This window comes from Abramis brama (genome assembly GCF_963993115.1).
Source record: "Abramis brama genome assembly, chromosome: 6".
Classification (NCBI taxonomy): Eukaryota; Metazoa; Chordata; class Actinopteri; order Cypriniformes; family Leuciscidae; genus Abramis; species Abramis brama.
In genome coordinates, this window is record NC_139968.1 from 26,200,631 (window position 1) to 26,224,283 (window position 23,653).

General features: G+C 36.2%; 1 protein-coding gene across 2 annotated transcripts in view; it reads left to right on the forward strand.

The window, feature by feature from the left end:
- The window catches only part of insrb (insulin receptor b), a 71,936-nt gene that overhangs the window by 2,763 nt on the left and 45,520 nt on the right, over nt 1–23,653 (forward strand). The window contains exons 1-2 of one of the 2 annotated variants that reach the window (XM_084116896.1): nt 9,400–9,508; nt 22,171–22,719. In XM_084116896.1, the coding sequence (XP_083973022.1) occupies nt 22,263–22,719 (457 nt within the window). In that variant the 5' untranslated portion in view covers nt 9,400–9,508; nt 22,171–22,262. Of the gene's footprint in view, nt 1–9,399; nt 9,509–22,170; nt 22,720–23,653 lie in introns of those variants that run through there. The other variant, XM_084116895.1, reaches the window with a different exon arrangement.

The following is a 23,653-nucleotide window of genomic DNA, read 5'->3' on the forward strand; positions in this document are numbered from 1 at the left end:
TGTTTGCAGGTGGCATTTTCTATCAGAAACTTGATAAACCTTTATGCAATCTGTTTGTTTGTCAGGTAAAGAAGCTTGGGAAAATTTGGAATTGGGAATTTTTGGTCTATTTAAAACCATTTTCCATGTGGTTCCAAATCTGAGCCAATCTTTTAAACTAAATTGTCCAGGTATTAGAAAACATCTACGGTTGATCTCTCGAACATTAAGATGTTAGAATACGTTGGAATAGTTTTAACATTACCGTTGGCCTCTAACTCCATGGACCTGTTTGGGATCTTCTGACACTCTGCAGTTTGCCTTGGTATGTCTCCCAGAATTCCAAGCGTGTGGAATGTCTTTGAAGTGGCCCACCCTGTAGGTGCTCTTGCCGTTGAGGGTTTCGGGACTCATTTCAGCGTCTGGTGCCTGCTGACCTCTTGTCTTCCAGGTCATGTATCTGAACATTTGCCATGTAGCATGTGAGCTCTATGTTCAGCTCTCCGAATATCCAGGGTGGGCTTTTCCCAGGAAATCGGAGCATTTTCGCAGGATTTTCTCGCAGTTTCATTGGTGTGTGGCCATTTTCTCGAGTTCGTTACTTCAAAACTGATTTTTCATACATTCAAATACAAGAACAAACTTTGAAACTTGCATAAAATGTAGGCTATGCATTTTTAAAATAAAATTATTAAAATGTTTGTATAAAAAAAACCTTATTTTAAATGTATATTGTACATTTCTTAAATCACATAATATAGAAATAATGTACCAATATTGCTGTTTTTCTTTCAAAAACTGGTGCTTGGCAATTGTTTAACAGAAGATAAACAGCAATTGTATTTATTTTTTTTGCAAAACATTTTTACAAATGATACTGCGACTGTTAGGCTTTCTTTCCTAGAAAGCACAGTTGCTGTTTGACCTTGTAAGCAACACTTAATCATATATTAGACTAGATTAGACTGTTTTAAGCCACTCATGTTACACTCATTTCTGTTTGTGATCTTGTTACGAACACTTTGGTTTTAATTCGGTATCCTCGCGTTACCATGTCAAGATGTTCTAGGGCGTGAACGGAGCAACATGCCCTTAGTATTCCACCTTGCAGGGGCCGTAATTTCCACATTGACGTATTCGACTGACCTGTTGACTTGTTAACGTAGTCACGCCTCTACTCAATATTCATTGACTAAAGATTCAAGGCGGCTTGTTTCTTTTATTGACACAGTTCTCCATGTTGGGTTGTTGTGGGCCACAAATGAGGTCGATGCCTCTTACAACATGCCTGAAAAATCTGATCTGATGAGCCGGTTGCTGTTTGTATCCATCCGGCTTTATCTGTCAATGATCTCATGCCATAATGTCTCTGTCAAACCATGCTAGTAATGCAGGGATCAGTAAGCGTTGAGTTGGGGCCCTTTCAGCACATATGAGAGGGTGGAAAGACAGCTTGTCTCCAGCATTTGTGAGGTTTAGAGAATCTTGGCAGCCCTGTTACGCTACCTGATGGGCTACATGTATTTTGAGGACTGTCCCGATGCAAGGGTGAAATCAAAATGGAAGTTTTGAGGCTTTTTATATTCCATGTCGATTAGCTTTGAGGCCAATCTCTACACTTTTTGTGCCTTTATTAGATAGGACAGTAGTGATTTTGACAGGAAAGCATGGGGAACGGGATCGGCAAAAGACCTCAAGCTGGGAATCGAGCTCGGGTCGCCAGAGGCGCAGTTGCGCTATATGTTGGCGCACTATCTCTACACTTGAGTGGCTTATTGTTTTTTAAATGGCGGCAACAGCAATATGTTAAAAATTTCATAACCTCTATTTCATCAACTGTGCAACAAAGCAATTAGCTAAGAAGACTATATTTAGTTTGACTAAGATGTTTGTATTTGATAAACGCAGGCTTAATACAATTATGGACATAAGCTGTGTCCCAATTCAGAGGCTGCATCCTTCGAAGGCCGTGAGGTTCGGATCGAACGTTGTTAAATGGGACGATCTAGCCTATGGGTGATTGTTTTTGTCGCCTAGCAACTGTGACTGGTGTTGAGGTTGACCTCACAAAACAATTTTTTCGTTTGTAACTGTACAAGTATTCGTCCTGCGAATGTTCGGTACATGATCTTTATGTCTACACAACTAATACAGCGTTGAAGTGTAACCACCATTAACCACCAATAATTGCAATAAGCTCTGCATTTTTTTACTTTTGGTTAAAAAAAAGTGTCATCTTTAAAGTCCGCGTGAACCGGAAGTTGCAAACGACTTTTCTCCAGTGCTGTGACGTATTTCCCAGTGAAAAGGAATATTGAACAGAGGGCAGGGTTTTACTCTAGCGCTCCTCCTCTCCATCTCTCGCTCATAGCAGACTAGCGGTTTGAGGGGAGTGGTTAAGCGTTTCCCAAACCAAGCCGTCAAACCTACGTCATCAGAGAAGGAACGCCATTCCAGACCGGAAGTAACTTTTCAGACTTTGATTAAAGATTACGACGGCAAACAAATTTTTTCTGTGTATTAACTTGCACGGATTAATTGTTCACCACAAGACTAGTAATATGCGCTAACAAAGTAAATGGGGTCAATTTTGATTTCAGTTGGACTTTTTTTCCGACACTTTTTCCGGTAAAAAAAAGTGTCATCTTTCAAAGTCTGTCCATTTTATCACAAAATGAAAATACAAATGCCGTTTTGACGCTCTTTGAGATGGCGTGACAGTATATACGCCTCAGTTCAAACGACAGCGCGTGAAGCGCGAGCTAACGCGATCATCACTTCCTCGTCAATACCAGTGGCAGAATAAATATGAATAAACATCTGAAGGTATGTTGAAAGATACACTACAACCTACAGAAACGTATCATATCTCGTGTAATCGCTCAGTCAGTGTTTTAACGGCGGAAAGACATCAATAGAACAGCTTTTAAACAATATCCCACTTTAGCATTACATTCAATGTCCAAAGTTTGTTAGTTCGCTGGAGAAATGAACTCTTTCACTAAATATGCACTATATTAGCCTATATATTCATTATATTTCACTTAACCAGTTAGTGATATCTTGATTATTTAATGCATATGTTTAAATAAATCTGTCATGAAAATTACGTCCACTGTGTCAATTATTAGATTGGAGTAAAGAGATAATTTTATAATTAGATTTAGAAGATAATGCAAAAACTGCCTTATGTGCAGTTTAGAGGTTTGCATTCAAACAGTGTTGATTATTATATCTAAAAAATAAATAGCAACTGAATTTGGGTTAATAGTTCTGGCTCTGTTGTTAACCTTTAATATTATAATGTAGGCTACAAGTAAGGGCTTCCTATATAGTTTACAGCATTAGCAGATAACTTTTTTGTTTATCCTCAAACTTTTAATAGAATTTAATTCATTTAAAGGCTGAGACACAGTAAACTGTTTAATAATAAATAAATAAAAACTTTTTTATATTTAGTTCTCCCTCCTGCTGTAGCGAACCCATACTGAACCGTGACTTCAAAACCGAGGTATACGTACAGATTAACCGATTACTGATTATCAGTTTTGTGTATCGGCGTTACACCCTTTTAACTTTCAAGTGGTCATAACTATGTTGAAATACAGTAGCTGAAATATAAGTGGGTTAAATATATTGAAACTAAATGTAATTTTGAATGATGTTGTTTTTCTTCAGTGGTTAGCACTGGGCTGTTTTTAGAGGAAGTATTGTATAAAATCATTTAATGAAGGAAGACAAGTTCCTTTTTCTTCTGAGCTGCATATCTCGATGTGTGTGGCTATTCCCTCAATTACAGAGCCGTAAATATGAGCGATACTCATCTTTATTCTGCCAATAAACCTTTCAACAAGGTTAAGGGGGTGACATTAATTTGTTTTACTTTGCGGTAAATGAAATTAGTTTTTTTTTCTCCCTTCTCACTGCAAGTAAATATTATCAGATAGTTGAGGGGGAAAAGATTCTGAAGCAATGCATGAAAACAAACTTTAATCTCCATGTTTTCATTTCAAAGAGAAGTTGCAAGAAACCTTACATTTTATGTCATATTTTCAAAATTGCAAATTTTTTGCAAAAAATTGTCTGAATTATGAAATATATTGTAGCAATAGAATGATTTTGCAGTCTATAAGTTATTTTACAGATATTTGTTTAATTAAAACACTTTAGTTTAGGGTCCAATTCTCACTATTAACGACGGCTTTTTACTCAAACTCTTATTAATAGTTAGTAAGGTAGTTGTTAAGTTTAGGTATTATGTAGGATTAAGGGATTTCAAATAGGGTCATGCAGAATAAGGCATTAATATGTGCTTTATAAGTACTAATAAACAGCCAATATCATAGTAATATGGATGCTAATAAGCAACTAGTTAATAGTGAGAATTAGACCCTAAACTAAAGTGTTGGCAATCATTTTTAGAAGGGATGCAGGATATATCGGCCACCACCATATCGGTATCGCCCGATATATGTTTATTTTTAATGTTAATCGGACTAAAAAAATTGTGGCTGATATATTAAAGCCGATAAATAATGGATTATTTCCTTCAGCTAAGACACTTCAGATGCACTGTTCACCATGATGGTTTTGAATTGCTTGAAATATGATAAGAATCACTTTGGCTGTCATAGTCTACATAAAATTATAATGAGAACATCATAATTGTGTGCTTGGGACATGGATTTAATGGTGAAACTTTTGTTTTTGTAATCAAGCTCTCAAAAAATATATACAAATTTGAATCTAGATTTATTGGCCAATAGAAATTTTTTATCGGCTTTCAAATATAAAGAATTATCAGTTTCGGCTAAAATTTTTATATTTTATATTTGCTAATATTATAACCTCAGTTGTATGTGAAAAAAAGCAAGAGTTTATAATATTTAGTTTGCTTAATGTGGCTTTATAAAAAATTTAGACTTAAGTGAATTCAAAACTGATCCTTTATTACTTTCTTAAATGTTTTTTGACTTATTGTGAACAATTCATTGCTGCATGTTATTCTTAAAGACAAAGGTTTTGTCTTTTTGGAAAACTTGTAAAGTTTTTTTTTCCTCATTGAATTTTCAGGAATAAGGGTTGCAATTGTTTCATTTTGACTTTAGCAGGCATTTAGGAGGCATTTAGCAAGTGGTTTAGGAGTGAATACTAATTGAGTTTTTTGTTTGATTCAGTTTTTTTTTTCGGTTTGATCTAGACTTTGAATGTTTAAAGGCTTCTTCAGAAGAGTCAAACTCAGATCCTGTCGAGTAACTTTACATTAAATGAACTGTCATATTATGCTTTGCTCTGTTCTCAGCTTGAAATCTCATTGCCTTGAGCCTGACCGCATTAGGAGACGCAGCTGAAGATGAAGAATTAGATCATACTCTAGCAGGAGGCCTTCCAAGTCTTTGTTGTTCTCGTAATCTCGTGTGGCAGCGTAGGTCTTTACTCCTTTAACTGGATTGAGTTTAGAGCCTTAATGTTGAATTGCTCCTCCTGCTTTACTCTTTGTAGAGGTGTGGGATGAGAAAAATCAGAGGTTATGTGGTTTATTTTTAGCTGTATATATTCATTTCTCTAGTTAATGCCGTAGACCATGTTACAAAAGTGAACATTCCCGTCGCTGGGCCACGTTCCCAACCCGAGGCCAAAAGCACGGTTGTCTTTGTGAGTTTGTGTGCCCGAGCGCTGCTGTCAGACGGCACGTCGTCCCAGAGTTTTTCTCATTTAAGGGGAGGTGAGGGAGTTCACTGTCATCCACGGTTTTGTTTTTCCCCTCATACAACACGTATTTGCAGCCGTCCAGTCTGGATAACACACAGAAACAATGCCTGTCTAAAATAATCCGGCCCTGTACGGTTTGTAAGTGTGAACACAAACCCATTCACCTTTATCGCCTGCTTGTTTTCGTCCAATCCAGTTATGCATAACTAATGTTCGGTAGGGAAAACTTGATTGCTCAAGCTCAGATGTAGCGTTACGCTACAAGTTTTGGCCTACTTTCAATTGAGAAAAAGGGAGACTACAGTTTTAATGTAAACATGAAATTGTAAGTTTGCAAAATACCATATTGGATTTTCTTAATTTATTGGTTATGATCAATATTGGATTTTTTAATTGTGCAATGTGCATGGTAGTTTCCTCTTTTTTTCACGTTTAGATGACCTTTTCCGCCATCAAATGCTCATTTAAAGTTAACAATTTGTGGCAAATTTAAAAAAATGTATATACTTTTTAATACTGTACTTTTTTATTATTAAATAGCATCAAAATTTGATTTAATTTTAACTTTAAAGTAATGATAAAACTTAGGAACATTTTTATTTTAAAACAATGTGTTGGAAATATCTGCACTGAAAAAAGTTGCTGTAGAAACAAATTTCACGAACAATTGCGTAGAAACAGCGAGTAACACATTGAATTAAACATATAAATATAAAAACTGAAATGGTGCTTTCTTGAAAAATGTAATTGTAACAGCTCATTAAAAATATATATATATTTTGCAACGACATCTTTTATCCAGTCTGATGTGGATGCACACATTTTGTTTTTGGAGGCTTTTATAGCTTTGCATCCAACCATACATCACTTGTTCGCAGCCATAATGCATCATTTTAGACAGACGCAACGTTTTTTTAGTCCGTCTTTGTGTCAGATGCTTCAACGTGAGAGGAAAACTTCAGAAATGTGTCCAAACAGCGAGCCAAGCGCCGAGGCGACGGCTCATACTGCACTTGGCAGCTGACCAGGGCAAGAAATTAACCGTGGTTTACTACAGTGGCAAAGGCAACAGTGTATCTATTGTTAATGAAGTAAAGTACGCTCGCCAAGCTTTATTTGTTTGCTTTGGTTAGTTCCTTTCTCCCTTTTCATGTGCTGTGTAACGTCTTGTTTTAAAGCCCAAAACTTTGAGTCGTCCTTCAAGTGCCCAACTGCCCGTGAGATATTTGAACAGGCTCACGTAGATGGCGGGATGCTTGGAGGATGGCGTCACTGCAGAAACACCAAAACTATCCATTTATTCATATTGTATCGCAGAGGTGTTCCACGAATTGGGCTTTTATTGTGTAGCAGATGCTGCTGCTGTGTTGTCAAATAAATCCGAATATGAAATCTCTGAAATGTTGGTTTTTGGGTCTGTTAGGTCCATTGAGCCGACAGTGAGTGATTTGTGGGTTGCTCCGAGTCTGCAGGTTCTGTACGTGTCCCACCTTGCTTGGGTTAAGGATATCCAGAATGGAAAAACCAACATGCTCACGTGTGTTTGAAAATATTTTAGAAAACTGTTTGGTGTCCAGGGATGTCTAACGGAAAAACAAATAGTGGAAATATTAGTTGAGCTGCTTGACTCGGCGTAATGAATTGATATTTCATTGCTGTCTAATGCTGCAGGTACATGTTCAGAAATATTCATAAATGCTTGAATATTGGACATTGTTTATGAAGGGGCTGCTCTATGCTATGGAATCAAATGTTTGTAGTGGAGAGGTTTGTGCTTTAGGGTTGTGCAGCGAAATCAATAACATTTGTTAACAAACGTTTCAGTTTTATTTGGTTCTTTCTGTTTCTGTTTGATTCTGCTCGATTTGATTCAGTTTCTTTTGGATTCTGTTCTATTTGGTTCTATTAGAATCCTTAAAAATAATCGAAACACCTTCTGGTTCTATTGGTTTCTGCGTGATTGTATTCAATTAGGTTCCGTTTGGTTCTGATTTGTTTTTGATTGATTTGTGTTTGATTCTTCTAGCCAGTTCTATTTGTGTTCGTTGAGTTTTGGTCAGTTTGGTTCAAATCAGTTGTTTGTGTCTGTTGGATTCATTTTTTATGTTCTTGGTTTTTTGTTTTTTATTTTACTCTATTCGGTTCTTTCTATTTCTGTTTTGGTATCTTTTGGATTGTTCTATTCAGTTCTATTAGTTTCTTTCAAATTAATCCAACCAGTATATGGTTCTAACTGATTCTATTCAGTTGGGTTCCATTTGGTTCTATTTGTTTTTGATTGATTTATATTTGGTGCTTGGTAGTTCTTTTTGTGTTTGTTGAATTTTGTTCTGTTCTCTTCGGTTTTATGTTTGGCCTGGATTTGTTTGTCTATTGGATTCTGTTCTTTTCAGTTCTTCTCTGTTCTTTAGCTTCTTCTTATTTTAATCTATTCAGTTCTATTTTGTTCTTTCTGTTTCGGTATCTTTTGGATTCTATTCTGTTAGTTTATTTGACAATAATCCAAATAATTGATGGTTCTATCTGATTCTATTCAGCTGTGTTTTATTTGGTTCTAATTGTTTTTGATTGATTTCTATTTGGTGCTAGCAGTTCTTTTTGTGTGTGTTTGAATTTTGTTCTGTTTGGTTCAATTTGGTTAATTTCAGTTCTGTTTGTGTCAGTTGGATTCAGTTTTTTTCTTTTACTCTATTCTGTTCATTTTGGTTCTTTCTGTTTCTGTATCTTTTCGACTCTGTTCTATTCAGTTTTATTAGTTTCTTTACATTTCTACCTATTATTCTATTTAGTATGGTTACATTTGGTTCTATTTGTTTTTGATTGATTTCTATTTGGTGATTGCTCTTCTATTTTATTATGTTCATTCTCCATTTGTTTGTGTCTTTGATTCTGTTCTTTTCAGTTCTCCTTTGTTCTTTACTTTCTATATTTTATTTTAATTTCTGCTTCTGTTCTATTAGTTTCTTTGAAAATAATCCAAATTCTTTATGGTTCAATTCTGTTCTACCTGATTCTATTCAGTTAGGTTCAATTTGGTTCCATTTTAGTTTTGATTGATTTCTATTTGTTGCTAGCCAGTTCTTTTTGTGTTTGTTCTCTTTGGTTCTTCTGAGCTTTTCAGCTCTGGTTTTGTTTGTCTGTTGGATTCCGTTCTTTTCGGTTCTCCTCTGTTCTTTCGTTTATTTACATCTTAGTCTATTATGTTCTGTTTGGTTCCTTCTGGTTATGTTAGATTCTGTTTTGTTTGGTTAAATATTTTTTTTTCATTTCTGTTCAGTTAGGTTCTGTTATGGTCTGTTTGATACTTTCCTATTATGTCCAGTTTGGTTTTTATTGAATGCTTTTCTGTTTAAACATTTAAATCTGTTTTTAAATCCGAGTCCTTGCTTTACCCATAATGATCACACACCACCCAAAACTGCTTCATGATGAGCCATAGAGTCTGACAGGGTCTGTGGGTTTCTGGGTAGACGTGGGCTTACCCAGCAGCAGTCAGTCTGAGCCGGTGGTCTCCAGAACAGACAAACAGCCCATTAAATTGACCCGTCTCTCGCTGCAGACGCTCGGCCGCTCCTCTCCCTGCGGTAACTGTGTGGACTGATTCCAGAGACGGCAGGGGAGGGGCACACTGCAATGGCCATATTCATCTCGCACAGTCTCACCCAAAACACGCAGCGCCCATCAGCACTCTGAAGTGATCAATATTGGCTTTTGTCTCCTTGGTTCTATGCAGCTTTTCTTCCTTAGCTGCATCCCGCTCTCAAGATGCTGTGGAAGAAATCAACACGCGACGTTAGCAGCAAATGCTGATGAGATTGTGAGTTTCACATGGCATGGCGGTGAGGAGCTTAGTGTTTGATGTAGAAAAACATTGTAATAATCCTTTATGCTCTCCTCCCAACTACACACACCACGTTGTGTCGCCAAGCATGTTCGGTAGCATTTGTCGTCATAAGGAATTAACATGCATTACTGCAAAAGCTACAGCAAACATCGTTTTTTTAAAAACACACACTTGTCTGTTCATTCATGGCACGACAAAGTATAACAGAATGGCACAAAACACAATCATTCTAGTTGATCAGTTAGTCTGACAAAAAAAATCTAAAATTTGATGTTGAAAGCGGTGGATTTGCTTCCAAAGACGCGACATTTAGCATGATAACAATAACGGTTAATAATACCCATTTTATTTTTCCCTTGTAATTTTAATGAATCAATTTTTCTGGATTTTATTTTAGCAGTCAAAAGCAATAAATGTCTGATTAACTGAAAGCATGGGACTTCTGCAATTAAACATCAATTTATTAGAAGTTTAACACAAATAAATTTTTTAGGGCTCTATAAAATTAGTTTTAAGTCTGTTTTCTGTTTTAGTCTTTCTGTTCTATTCCGGTTTAATGGTATAATTAAATTTTAATAATCAAAAAGCATGTCAAATCAATCGAATTCTGAAAACTGAAAACAATCTGAAAATTTGTTGAAATTGTTAGAGTAATAGGGCCCTATGAAAAGTTTCATTTTTGTCCAGAAATTCTGGATTTATGATTTAGATGATCAGTAATTGGTTTAATTGTATTGCCATACTTTTGATTTATTCATCCAAAATTTCAAATTTCAAATGCCAAATTTCACTAACGTTCCGTTACATTGTAAATTCTATTTTAATGACTGGAATTCCAATCCGCATTTGCTTTATCGCAGAAATCATAGGGCTATAAGTTATCTGAATGATAATATTTTAAGCTAGGCTAGCTTGATTTCAGAGGCCGGTCTAAATATTTTGAGTCTGACTGTAATTTTCATAAATTTTATTGGTAAAGGCGACTACTTGCATGCGACTTCATGACAAGGGTTTAGTGCGCAGACACTGTAATGTAAAAATACTCAGATATTTATGTTTTGAGCTACACATCAATTTTATGCATTCCGTTTTAAAATGTGCATGTTTGTGTTGCATTCTTATAGGCACAAGGGTCACTATTGTGTAAATTGTCATTAACTTTTTTTCTTTTTGATGGCAACGGGCGAAGCTACAATTTGAAGGAAATCTCGAGCATGTCTATTATTTTTGTTAGCACCTCAGTAATGCAAGAGCTATGTACAATTGTACAATTGGTTGTGTGCTTGCGAACTTGAATTCGTGTTCATTCGTAAAATATGTGTCTGGGCTAACTGGTGGACTGTTAAAAGAATTCTCTAAGAAATTTAAAAACCTAGATCTAGACCTCATTAAACCGTTGTTCGCCTAAACTATTGCTCTTCCAAGGCGAGTTAGAAACGTGGCTTTCTCTTCTGGATTTGAAAGAAATAGCCAAATAGTCAAGATGCCAGATCCCATCTGGTTTTGGGGCAGTGTGCAATGAGGAACATACCTCTGCTGTCGGAAGCCGCGTCCCTGATGACCCGAGGGCCTCGTAGCTGCTTTTAGAAGCACTAGGAAATGTGTTCTAGTGTCTCTTCAGCGTTAATGGGGGCAGAAGCCTTTCAGAGAGAGCGTAATTACCCCACAGCTATTGATATTTGATGCACTCACTGTTTCACAATAAATTTTGCTCAAAAAAGCATGTTGCTACAAATTGCATTTTGAACAGAATCCACGTTCTTGTTTGTCATGTGCAACTTGGCTTCCTGACAGATAAATTCTTTGGCTTTTTAGGCCTAGACTGATTTTTCCTGTTTAGGCTAAAAGCATTTTCTGCCGGCCAAAAGCTAGCCTAAATAAAAGCCATTCGTTCCATTGCTCCTACGTGGGACATGATTGCATGACGCAGAAAATTAAGATGTTCTCGAGCTGAAGTTTAAGTTCTCGGAACACCTTTTTGCTATTTTAGTGGACGTTTTGCTATTTTGTTGGAAATTGGAAATTTAATTGGTTTTTAATTTGTTGTGTGTCATCAGCTACTACCAACGGGCCACTTTACAACATTTTAGTATTCAGAAAGATTAGTCAGAGTTTTGCACAAACTAACAGACCATTCTCTGAAATAGCTTATGTAAACTAAACTGAATGTTTGGAAATAGAAGCATTGCATTGTGGGAAGCAGAACCTCATCACCTCTTTTAAAGCTGTTGCTTCATTTTGTCTTAATGCGTGAATCTCAAGAAATGTCTCATATTTCAACCCAAATAAGAAATTTGTAATATTAATATATTATTATATTATAAAAGTAATTATGTTGCTAGAAAATTAAACCTCTTTAGGATTTTTTTCCCCCGCATTTTCAGGACATCATATATCCTATTGTTAATCCCCCAAAAATTGGTAAAACTTTATTTTAAAGTGACGTAGTTACACATTACTACATGTACTTACTATAGTAATAACAGTAGATTATGCATAATTACAAGTAACTAACACTAAACCAAACCTTAACCCTACAGTAAATGTAACTCTACAGTAAGTACACGTAGTTAATTGATATTACTCTTTACTTATTTTATTAAGTACAATATAACTGCGTCACCTTAAAGGTACAATATGTAGTTTTTTTGCTTTAAAAATAGCAAAAATCACTATATCTATGTTATATTTTTTTTTTTTAGTTGTGTACTTACATTATCCCGACTGTTTCCAACAACTTTCAAACCAGGAGAAATTTGTAATTTAATTCGAAGACACGGACCGTTTCTTTATTTCCGTTTTGTCGCCGTCAGTGGCGTCATATCCGCGTTGTCCCTGGTTTCCTCTTGTACTGCCATAGCAACCAGAGCTATGAACCAGAGCCCTCTGATAGTAACCAAGGCGACAGACTTGGACAACTGTGTAGTTCGTAATGTCTATCTGCACGCTGTTGTTGTTTCGTTCAAACATTATGGACCATGGCAAGCAGACTTTGGATAAAAAAGGAGAACTAAAACGAGAATCAATATCAGCGCGGTGTTTTCGAGATGCCTAGAGCTCCCATAGACAGTATATAAACGAGAGCTCCACGTCCGAGACTTCGACCGCTCCTACATTTACTTTATTAAACAGGTGAGCACATTTACATAAAACTAATCAATGTTTTATAGTTCAACAATGATAAAATGTCAGAATATGATCTGTATGTTATTCTAATGTTGATCTAGTTTACTGCTAGTCTCATACAGACAAACTAACTCATAGATTAACATACATTTCAACACATTCAAATGCAGTTTAGTGTGATAGTGTAATGTTAGACCAAGTGAAACAGCGCTGCGTTACCTCACAAGTTTAATTTGTCTAATAAACTGACCTGTGAGTAGTAATTCTGCGTGTAGTTCGGTAGAATGAAATGTCCATATTCCTTTTATATCCGCGGGACTCGCGTTGCGTGTGGAGCTGATAGCTGTCTCTTAGCAATCCCGACCTATGATAAAAACATCTATGTATTCAGTCATCCATAAACATTATTAGATCGGTCGGCTTGATGTTGACGACAAGATCCATAATTCTTGGCAAATGTTGCGTCATCAAACTACGCCTTTGTTATTGTAAGAGGTTAGCGACCCCTAGCGGCAAAAAAAAATACATATTGTGCGTTTAAAATGAAGTGAAACGAAAAATGTATTTGCTATAAAGTTACGTTTTATAGCTAAAATGATCTGAATAAACTGATGAATAAACAGTATAAGGTATGGCTATTAAATAGCAGTTGCAAATTAGTTTTTGTTAATGCAATAAAGTTATTAAGTTGGTATGTGCTATCAGTTATTTAAAAATATACAAAATAACACAGCGAAAATAAAGTACATTTTGGGGTTAATGCACAATACTAACATGATACTCTTAATGAATTGTATAAACATACCTGCATGTATGCTAAAACACGACAAAGCAGTTATGTAATTTATTGGCACTACGACATTGCATGCTCGTAATATCCATCGCGGCTTATAAATATTGAAGTGATATTGAGAATGAGGAGATGTCGTCACGACACAGCGCCCCGCCCTCAGAGACCGCGTCATCCTCCCCTTTCCGCCATTTTGGGAGGATACCCGCCAACGCCGTTCATTGTTTGTATTGGTAGTAGAGGAGGTTGTCGCACTATTTTAGAATGCCTGGAAAACACTGATGTGTAAAAAACTGCTCCAGTGTCTCACACGATTGTCGTGGAAACCGTAGCAACCATGTGTTACAGTTTTTTCGTATTTTAAATTTTAAAAGTAAAAAAAAAAAAAAAAAAAATGTTTGGCATTGGTAGTAAGTTTCTCCCTGTAAGGACCCTTTTCTTTTGCCGCATTCATCTCCATTTCTTCTTAATTTTCTCGTAATTTCTATTATAATTCCTCGAGCCGTCTTTCCTGCTCCGTCTCTGTATTGCTCTTGCACTGTTGCCCCTGGCAACCGATAGCGTATCCTCCCAAAATGGTGGACGGGCTCAATTCGTCACGTGACCGCAAGCTACCTATGAGTATGTCCTCATTCTCAATACAGTGTGTGCCTCAGCATTTGCACATGCAATTGTAGAGTGCGCACTATGAGCACAGTATAACATCTGACAGGACAGTAAAGTTCGTATTTCTGAGGTGAGAGACTTTTATTTTGATACAAGTTACGAAAATAACGTTAGAATGACGACACTGGCATATAGCCTGACAACAGCTCATCTGACCGCACACACTGAATCAGGACAAACTTTACTTAAAATGCGTCTGACAGAAGAATCAACAGCTTTCACTCATGTCTTTCATAATAAAAGTCTTGCATCAGAAAAACATAGAATGATGTTTATTGTTGTTTCTTTGACTGCACAACCCACTCTAAACGGTGTTTGCGACCCACTCCTTACTTTTACTGAAACCGCTTTTGAATGTGCGCTCGCTTTTTACTTTCGAAGTGAAGATGCAATGCATTAGCTAAAGCAATGGCTTCTCTGAGCGTCCATGATCTTCCTGACATGTGGTGTAAAAGCCATCATGCTCCAATTTCCAAGCGCTAGTCACTATTGCTAGAAGCATATTAAATTCTCTATTGGGAATGTGATGCTAAAAATAAGGAAGCATCTCATTATGTAAACACTGGGATATTGTAGCTAAGGCATTGATGGTCATTTCTGAGAGCTTGTGCATTGCGATCGTCACGTTTATCCATGGCTAGTAAATTTTCTTGTTGAATAAAGCCAAAGTGCAGAGGTTTTGCTGCTCACTTTGAGTGTGAAATTGAATCCTCGAGTGGGTGTTGAAGGTTGAAGCCTCTCGATTGCCTTGCAAGATTCCTCCCCCGAGCCTCATTTCCAGCCCTGTTATGGAAGTCACATTTCCAGTGGCATTGTCTGGGTGTGTGTTTGTGTTCACATAAGAGGCTATTGGCACATCTATTCATGCGTGTGATCGCTAACCGTCCTGCTCGCCTTACGTCATGGATAGCGAGGCTCATGTTACAGCTTAAGTGTCCCCCTTTTATTTGGCCTGATGTGTGCCGACGGGAAAAAAAAAATGTTTTTAACCTGCAGTGCCCCTTCGATGGGCCCCTCGTCTCTGGTGTGGCCCTCGGCCCTTATGTAAACTCACAAACGGCCCTGCTCTAGTGTCTCAGAAGCTGTTTGTAGTTGGCCCAGATCTATTGAGAAGATTTTGGAAAGATGACCTGATTCAACCAAAAAAAGCTTCACAGAATGAATCATCCTTCAGATGTGCAGTTTTAAAACAGTTGCTGGATGCCGATTGGCCAGTGTTGTTTTAGTGTCATTAAGATAGTTCATAGTTTTTATTTATATTTTAAATGAGTTTTATTTTTACATTTCCTGTTTTCATTTTTTTAGTATTATTATTATTATTATTATTATTATTATTATTATTATTTTCTTTATTTTTTTTTGGTTTGGTTATTTTAGTACATAAAGGTAATGTGCTGTACTGGTTATAGCTGTTGTTTTTGTTTTTTTTCAAGCAGTGAATTATTATTTTTATGTTGTTTTTTTTTTTTAAAGAAATAGGTTTGTATTTTTTTCCGCTTGTTGTTTTAGTTTAAAAAATATATTTATTTTTTTTCCGCTTGTTTTAGTTTATGAAGTTAATACACTGTACTGGCTATAGCTGAAATTATTATTATTATTTTTTTAAGCAACAAATTCATTTTATTTATGCTTTAGTTTGAGTGGATGGATAACTATAATAACCCTGCTATTGGTCAATACAACAATCCAAATATGCTAAAATACACATCAATCGTTTTATAGTCGTTGCAATTGTCGGGTACTATTTCTTCGGAATAGTGTTAGTATATTATTATGATTATTATTATGTTTTAAATTATTTTATTTATATTTTAATCTATTTAAAACTATTCATTTTTTTTGTTAGCTTTCAAGAGTTTTCTTGTTTTATTATTTTAGGGCTGCCAAAGTTAATGCAAAAACTGTTACGTCTTATGTGTTTAACACGACAAGTGGCGTTTTGATGTTTAATGCTGGCATTTTTTAAAAGCTCTATTATATACTGTACCATATACACCTATTACCAAAAATTCAGGTTAATTTGTGGGCAATTTGAGTTATTTTTAGTTTAGTTTCAGTTTTTCTCAGATAAGTTTTCCTTTATTATTTTTATTATTATTTTTTGTTTTGTTTTTGTTTGCAGTGTTTGTGTCCTTAATGTTTTAATCGTGCAGTAACACTTTTAGAAAACCAGTAAGGCATTTGAGTCTGTGCTATTTTGTGAATATATCCCCAACTGTAGCACGACCTCTCAAACATCACCGTTTAAAAAAAGGTCACCTGGTCTATTTTCTGCAGTTCGGCAGCGTCGGTTGACCCTCATAGCTGCAGTCAGGTGCTGTTTAGATGCTGTGTAACTCGTCTGCGTGCGTTTGAACGCAAAGCTGTTACTTTCACAGTTGTCATGCCCTGGTTGATGGGTTTCATGATAAGCACTAGCATTGTGTTTCAGAAGCCGAATTGCCACCTCAACACTGCCTGTTGTTTATCTGTAGATCTTTCTAGATATTCATGCACTAGTTGTTGTTTGCTTTCTATGACTGTACTGTAGTTGAAGCGTTTTAGCAGTTGACCTGTATACTGCACATCTTATATTTCATGTACGACAGCAATAAAGTTTTGCTCAACTGTTTTGCTGTTCGGAGTTGTTGTCGATTAGCTCCATCTGTTTCATCGCTTAAATGGAGTTTGTCATTATTTCGTCGCACATTACCCAGTAAGCATTACTAGACCAGCTGCAGCTTCTTTTCGACATCTAAAAAGTCCCCCTGTTCATTCCCAGAGCATGGCGTAAACAGGGAGCAACTTAAAACCTGACGTCACTGCGGTGATACCTATAAATCAGGGTCCTAAATGACGGCTAGGTGTCCTCTTTCAGTCAGGCTGAGGCAGGACGCTTCCCTCTCTCCATGTGGATGAAGTGCAGTTTAAGTTGTTTAGCGAACAAGAAAAGGGGAAGTTTGGAAAGTGTGTGAACAGACAAGCACACGAGGTCTCATGCTATTACACAAACAAGCTCTATATCTGTTTACAGCCGACCTTGGAAATGTTGACCAACACAATAAAATGTAACCTTGTCCTCATTCAGATCTAAGCGCTTCCAGGGCTCCAGACTAACATTTTAGAGCAGCACTAAGTTAAGTTCTACAGATGGTGGTGCCAGCACCTGATTTGCTAGCGCTTTATTGGGATTTTGAATCATAAAGGTATTTTAATCAATTGTTTTGCATTAAGTGAAGTTACTAATAATATTACGGTTATTTCTTGGAAATGCACGTTTGACAGTAAAGCATTGAGCTTGAGTTGAGATGCAGATTAAAAAAATTAACATTTTTTTATATTGTACTCTTATTAAATGTACCATTGTTCTTCTATAGTATCACACTGAACTGACCGACAGCTTCAGTGATTATAAAAGGAGCGCGCTCAAGTCAGTCTTGAGTTTGAAGAAAGTTTGATATTAATACTTCAGCACAAAAAAGTGTCAAGCTTTGACAAATATTTATTTCTTGATTTCATAAATACATATAAATATAAAATTAAAAGCAAAAAAAGGGAGTGGAAATGGCTAATAAGCCAATAAGTGCCCCTCTGCCGCCACCTACTGGCAATAGCGGTAATTTCATGTTTTTTTATATTTTTAAACAAGTTTGCAAACAAGTGTTAGTTTTTCTACATATTGAAATTTTAAGTTTTACAGATGGGGACAATCTATGAAGGATGAACAAATGTTTTTTTTTTTTTGTCATCACATTAAAAATAATTGAATTTCACTCTCAAAAGGTCATACGAATCCTGCAATGAATAATGTAATATTCGACTATTTCTGTCACAATACCATGGTTACAGTTAGAGTTACTAAATTAAATCCATGGTGAATGTTGGTGATTTGTGGATTGGAAAGCCTTCTATAACTTGTTCGTTCATGGGACATTGCTTCTCCTGGTCTGTCCATGTTAGCGCTGTTTGATCTGATATATATGGTTTATAATAGAGAATTCTGCGGCAAGTTTGAATGCTTCTCACTAGATCTTGCAGCGATGTTATTAATACTGTGGCGAATTCAAACGCTTTCTCACTGGATCCCCAGCGCTGTTTAGTAACTGTCACGTGACCAAAGAGGTAATAAATGGTAGCTCTAACAAGAAACACGTTTTTTCTTCTTCTTTTTTTCGTTTTATGTTTCTCATATTCAACAGAAACGGCAGGAAAAAAGGTCGCAAAGTCTGGAGCCCTGGCTTTAGTGCAACAGAGATTAAATTAGGCTACAATTTAGTTAGTTTTGTTACTTTTTATTGCATGATTTTTGTGTAAAAACTATTCAGGTTGTTGTAGTAAAAAAAAAAGAAGTAAATATTAAAATTGATTTAATGTCCCACATTTTGCATGCAATTTGTGGGGGCTATAAAACAATTGAATGCCACTTTCCACGATTAAGCTTCAATTTGGCTAAACTTTTGTTTAAAAAAAAAATGGTTTGTTGTAGTAAAAAGTTTTAAATATTTAAATTATTAAAATTTTCCACATTTTGCATGTAACCCTGTTACCGCATTCAAATTGTGACACCCAAGAAGTGACATTTTCTACCGCATATGAAGATTTTTCAAAAATTGTACCAAACTTTAGGGGTGACTATTCGTTAATCTGAGCAACTCAACCCTGTTAAGTTATTAGAAGAGAAAGTGGTTAAATATTCTTTCTTTAATTTGTGGAAAATTTTATTTAAGTTCTTCTTAAAGTTCTAGTTTAAAAAACAAATCTGTTTAATTTAATGTTAATGGCTAGACAATAATAACATCAGCAGTTTAAATGAATTGAATATAAAACACAGTCATGTAATGTGGTTGAACACAAACTTTCATTTGTCATTACATCATTTCATACATCATCATCAGATTTTGTGGGAAATGTAGAATATTTCAACAAATTTGTGTGTGGAATAGTTGAATTTTGCTGACTATTTGCTGGAAGTCCTTTAGTTTTGGCACCAGATTGTAACAAGAAATTCTTTGTTTTATAGTTATATTTTTATTTCCCCCCCAAGACTATTCCTCTGAGGTAAACAGGCTGAAGTGCATTTTTGTCTGGCAAGTGCTCTCTGTTTGTGCATGCTGGGACTTGTTGCTATGGAGAGATGTTGCCATTTTATGATGTTTGCTCAATTATCTTTAGGGACCTGATGTAACAATTTCTCGTATGTGTGTGAAGTCTTGCTGCAGTAATATTAGAGTTTGGATGAGGAACTTGTGTCAGGATCTTGTCTTCGGTTTTCCTGATGTACTAATGTTGCTTTACTGACCTTACAAGATCAATGATTTCTGTGTCAGCCTGAAACGCAGTCAGTTTTATCTAGTGTCTACGCAAGTTGGTTGTTTTAGGGAAATCAGGTTTGCACAATTACTCGCTGATCTCATGAAAATATATTCAAACACATATAGAGGCCATGTTATACCTCATACTCTAACATCTAGGAATTATTTCAATTATATTTTAAGGCCTATTTTTAGGATTGTTTTCATGAAAATTAAGCACATTTTCCACGCCAATTCTCATTACCTCAATGTGAATGATTCTCATCATCTTGCTATAGTGCAAAACAACTTGTATATTATATAAAAATATAAAATAAAAATATTGTTGACATAATGGTACAATTTGTTTTACTGTTTATATTATTTTCAGCTTCAAACAAACCATTTTATTATTGTCATTTTTACCGTGTGGTAAAAAAAAGTTTAAAAAATAATGCAAAATGTAATTTCTTAATTTTTTGTTTTGTTTTATTTTTGAAGTATAATATATGACTTGGAGATGTGTTTTTTATGTTGGTGAAATTCACCTCAAAAGTTAGCATTTTCTATTTATACTTTACTCTGAAGGAAGCACCTGAATCTTGAAAAGTTTGCGTTTTGCTTGCTGAATTTGTCATATGTGGATCCTAACAGCAAGTTTGTGCAGGTTTATTTGGGTTTTATCCATATTAGGCTGACGTATCATGATAAAATGAGGTAAAACTGACATTTCAGGCTGTGATGTGAACCCATTAACCTGCAGAAAGATAGAGGAACAACAGAGTCGGTTGAGATCAGACTTTGACACCTGCTCACACCACAAATCACATGCTCTCTTTGTCTCCTCAAGAAAAACGGTTGTCAAAAAAGCCCTTTGTTTTCCAGCGATGAGATTTCGCCGTTGAGAATTCATCGTAATCTCTGAATTGCGTGTTCCACGCCATTCTTTTGAATGATTTAGTCTTGTAGTGGTGTCTTAAAATGGGTGTTTCTAGTACACTCCAGCGTTTAAAACGAATAGGCCGCAGTGAATATTTGGTGATGATTTCCAACACGAAACGAGGAAACCCCCACCCGTTGAAAAAGGCCTGTGAGAATTCTTTTGATGGTGAATCAATGGAGCAGCTCTGAAAGGAATTCTGCTTGATGTTATCCATTAGCAGATGCTCTCTTGTCGAGAATCGCTTTGCTAATGAATTCTCTCTGCCTCGTCTCAGCGTGTGCGGGTTTGGATTATGAATGGACTAAGAAAAGCAGCCGCTCGGAGACACGCTTTATGCATTATTCAGTGTTGATAATCTTTCATGCTCTTGTTAGGACGGCCTTCATCTGCGCTTTAACGCGAACATGAAATTGTGGCGGGCGGTTAATTGTCATACAAACAATTTTAATTTTACAATTTACTTGTCTCTTTTTTTTTCCAGCTTAATACACATCAATTTACTTATGAATTCTAAATCATGCAGAATGTTAATAAAGAGTAAGATGATGTTGCAGATGTATTTTGCAATATTTATTAAATTTGTTTAATATTTAGATTTTGTTATTATTGGTATTAATATCATTAATATAGATAACAATAATAATTTTGTTAAAAAAAATAATAAATTAATAAAATGCTTTTCTTTTTTGCCCATTTTGATTAATATTATTGCAATATAGACAGTTAATTTTTGTTATGTTTATACATTTACATTTTTACCTGCATTCATTTAGCAGACGTTTTTATACAAAGCGACTTAGGAATACATTAAGCGATTTATCTTAAAGGCAATAAACATAAGTGCTAATAACACAAAGTTTCAGACATCGTTCAGAATATAACTTTTCCTTATTTTGTATTAGTGGTACTTTTGATCCCCACTATAAGGTCCCAGGTACATTTTTTGTGTGTGACATTTTTACGGTTAAACCTACGAGCCCTTATTTCATGTAAGCAAATACCCTATCAGTTTCTATTTGTTGATGTTTTACTTATAGCTCTTATAGATATTTTCAATTAGCTTTGTATGTTAAAGGCTCAAAACATTTAAAGGATCCCTTTGACATGTCCTAAACTTCTTGTTTAAAAAGGAACCTATTGTACCATTTTTCAAAGTTTTGTTTTTGGGCTCTACTAGCATAGGTTTTCATGCTTGAATGTTCAAAAAACACTATCACATATTTGACACTGTTGCAGCACCTCTCTTCCCAGTCTGTCAGTTACGTTCTGTCACTATGAAGCCCCTCCTTCTGAAAACCTCAATGTGCTCTGATTGGTTGCCTGGACCAGAGTGTTGTGATTGGTCACGCCCCTAACCATAACCATGAGTTTCAATACACTCCTAACTCAACTCAATCAGGCCCCGCCCCTTTGTTTTGCATATGCGGGAATTGGGCGGGAATTATTTAAATGAGGAATATTGTGACGTGTACATTCATTGTACAAGACTACGATTGAGGCGTTTCAGGGAGTTCAGAAACAGTGTGCACTTATAGAGAATAACTCTCTGATGAGTGACTTCGTGCTTTGTAACTTTGCAGACTATTTTTATGCTCAAACTGCAACATTACACACTAAAGAATGTTGAAAATGTAAGCATAAGTCTGCTTTAATAGAAACTACATCAACACTGGACTCTACAAGTGACTCACAAGTGAAATGCTCAGTGAATCACAGTTGATTCTAATTGCGGCAATATAAAAATTGCAACAGACATGACGTAAAATGTTGCCATTTTGCCCATTGCGTCTAAATAAACACTTTCACATGCTAATAACTTTTGTATTTTCTCTTGTTGCAGTTTGCCCCAGCACGGACATCCGCAACAACGCGACCAACCTGCGCGTTCTCGAGAACTGCACGGTGATCGAGGGCCACCTGAAGATCCTGCTCATGTTCAAGACCAGACCGGAGGACTTCCGGGGCTTGAGTTTTCCAAAGCTGGTCATGGTAACGGACTACCTGCTCCTCTTCCGCGTCTACGGCCTGGAGAGTCTCGGCGACCTCTTCCCGAACCTCACCGTCATTCGCGGCAACAACCTCTTCTTCAACTATGCCCTGGTCATGTTCGAAATGATCCAGCTGAAGGAAATCGGCCTCCACAGCTTGACCAACATCACGCGCGGGGCGGTACGCATCGAGAAGAACCCCGACCTCTGTTATTTGTCCACTCTCGACTGGTCCAAGATCTCGGACTCGATGGAGGACAACTTCATCGTGGCAAACAAGGATGACCGGGAGTGCGGAGACATTTGCCCGGGTACCATCAAGGGAACGATAACCTGCAAACAGACCACCATCAATGGGAATTTCGGCGAGCGTTGCTGGAACCAAAACCATTGCCAGAGAAGTAAGTTGCCTCTCAATGCTGCTTTTTTTAGCATTACATTGTCCACAATTGATATTTACCCTGAAAAGGAGTCATTTGTGCAACATTTCTTTGGAAACAATATACGTTTTTGCTTAAAATGAACCAGAAGTCTATGTTGGGCGTTTGGAATCACCATAGATGCTTTTACTTGGTCTTTCCAGTTACTGAAACTTGAAATTGTCACTTGTGGACTGATGTAATTAGTGCTGAAATATGTTATGTAAGTTGTATGCCTGCTCTCCGAGGTCATAGGAGCTTTATGATATTTCGAATATCCACAATAAATTTGCAATGGTTTTGCTGGTGATTATAAATTTAAGCAACAATTGTGAATGTTCCAGTTGTATTGTGCTTTTTATTTAGCCTACAATGGCTGTTTGGTAGAAAATAATGTTCCTTTGGTATTTATTTATTTTTTAGCCATTTTAGATTCACAGCAAGTATATATTAAGACATATGTTGTCTGAAAAATATGCTGGAGGAAAAATTAGGGCTGGGCATTGACACTAATTTCACGATTCGATTCACAAACTTGTGATTCAGTTCGATTTGATATTGATTAATTGTGGCCTATCAGGTACAGTACATGGCAAATTTCCTCAAGGAAAAAATATAACTAATGCTGTAAACTATACAGGCAACCCCAGTTATAGTACATTACTATAATATTAAAGGTTTTAACTGATTTGTAGGCTACTTACAACTAAATGACACGTAAGGAGGTCTAACCCACCCTAACCCTAACCTCTCGAGAGTTAATTTTTCTAGCTGACTAAAGAGTTTATGGTCACTAATTGGCTTCTCTGAGGTAAATGTAACATTACGTGTCATTTTACGTCTTTTTATTGACGTCTTTCCGCTGTTGAAACGCTGAGCAATTACATGTGACATTATACAGATTTTGGTAAGTTGT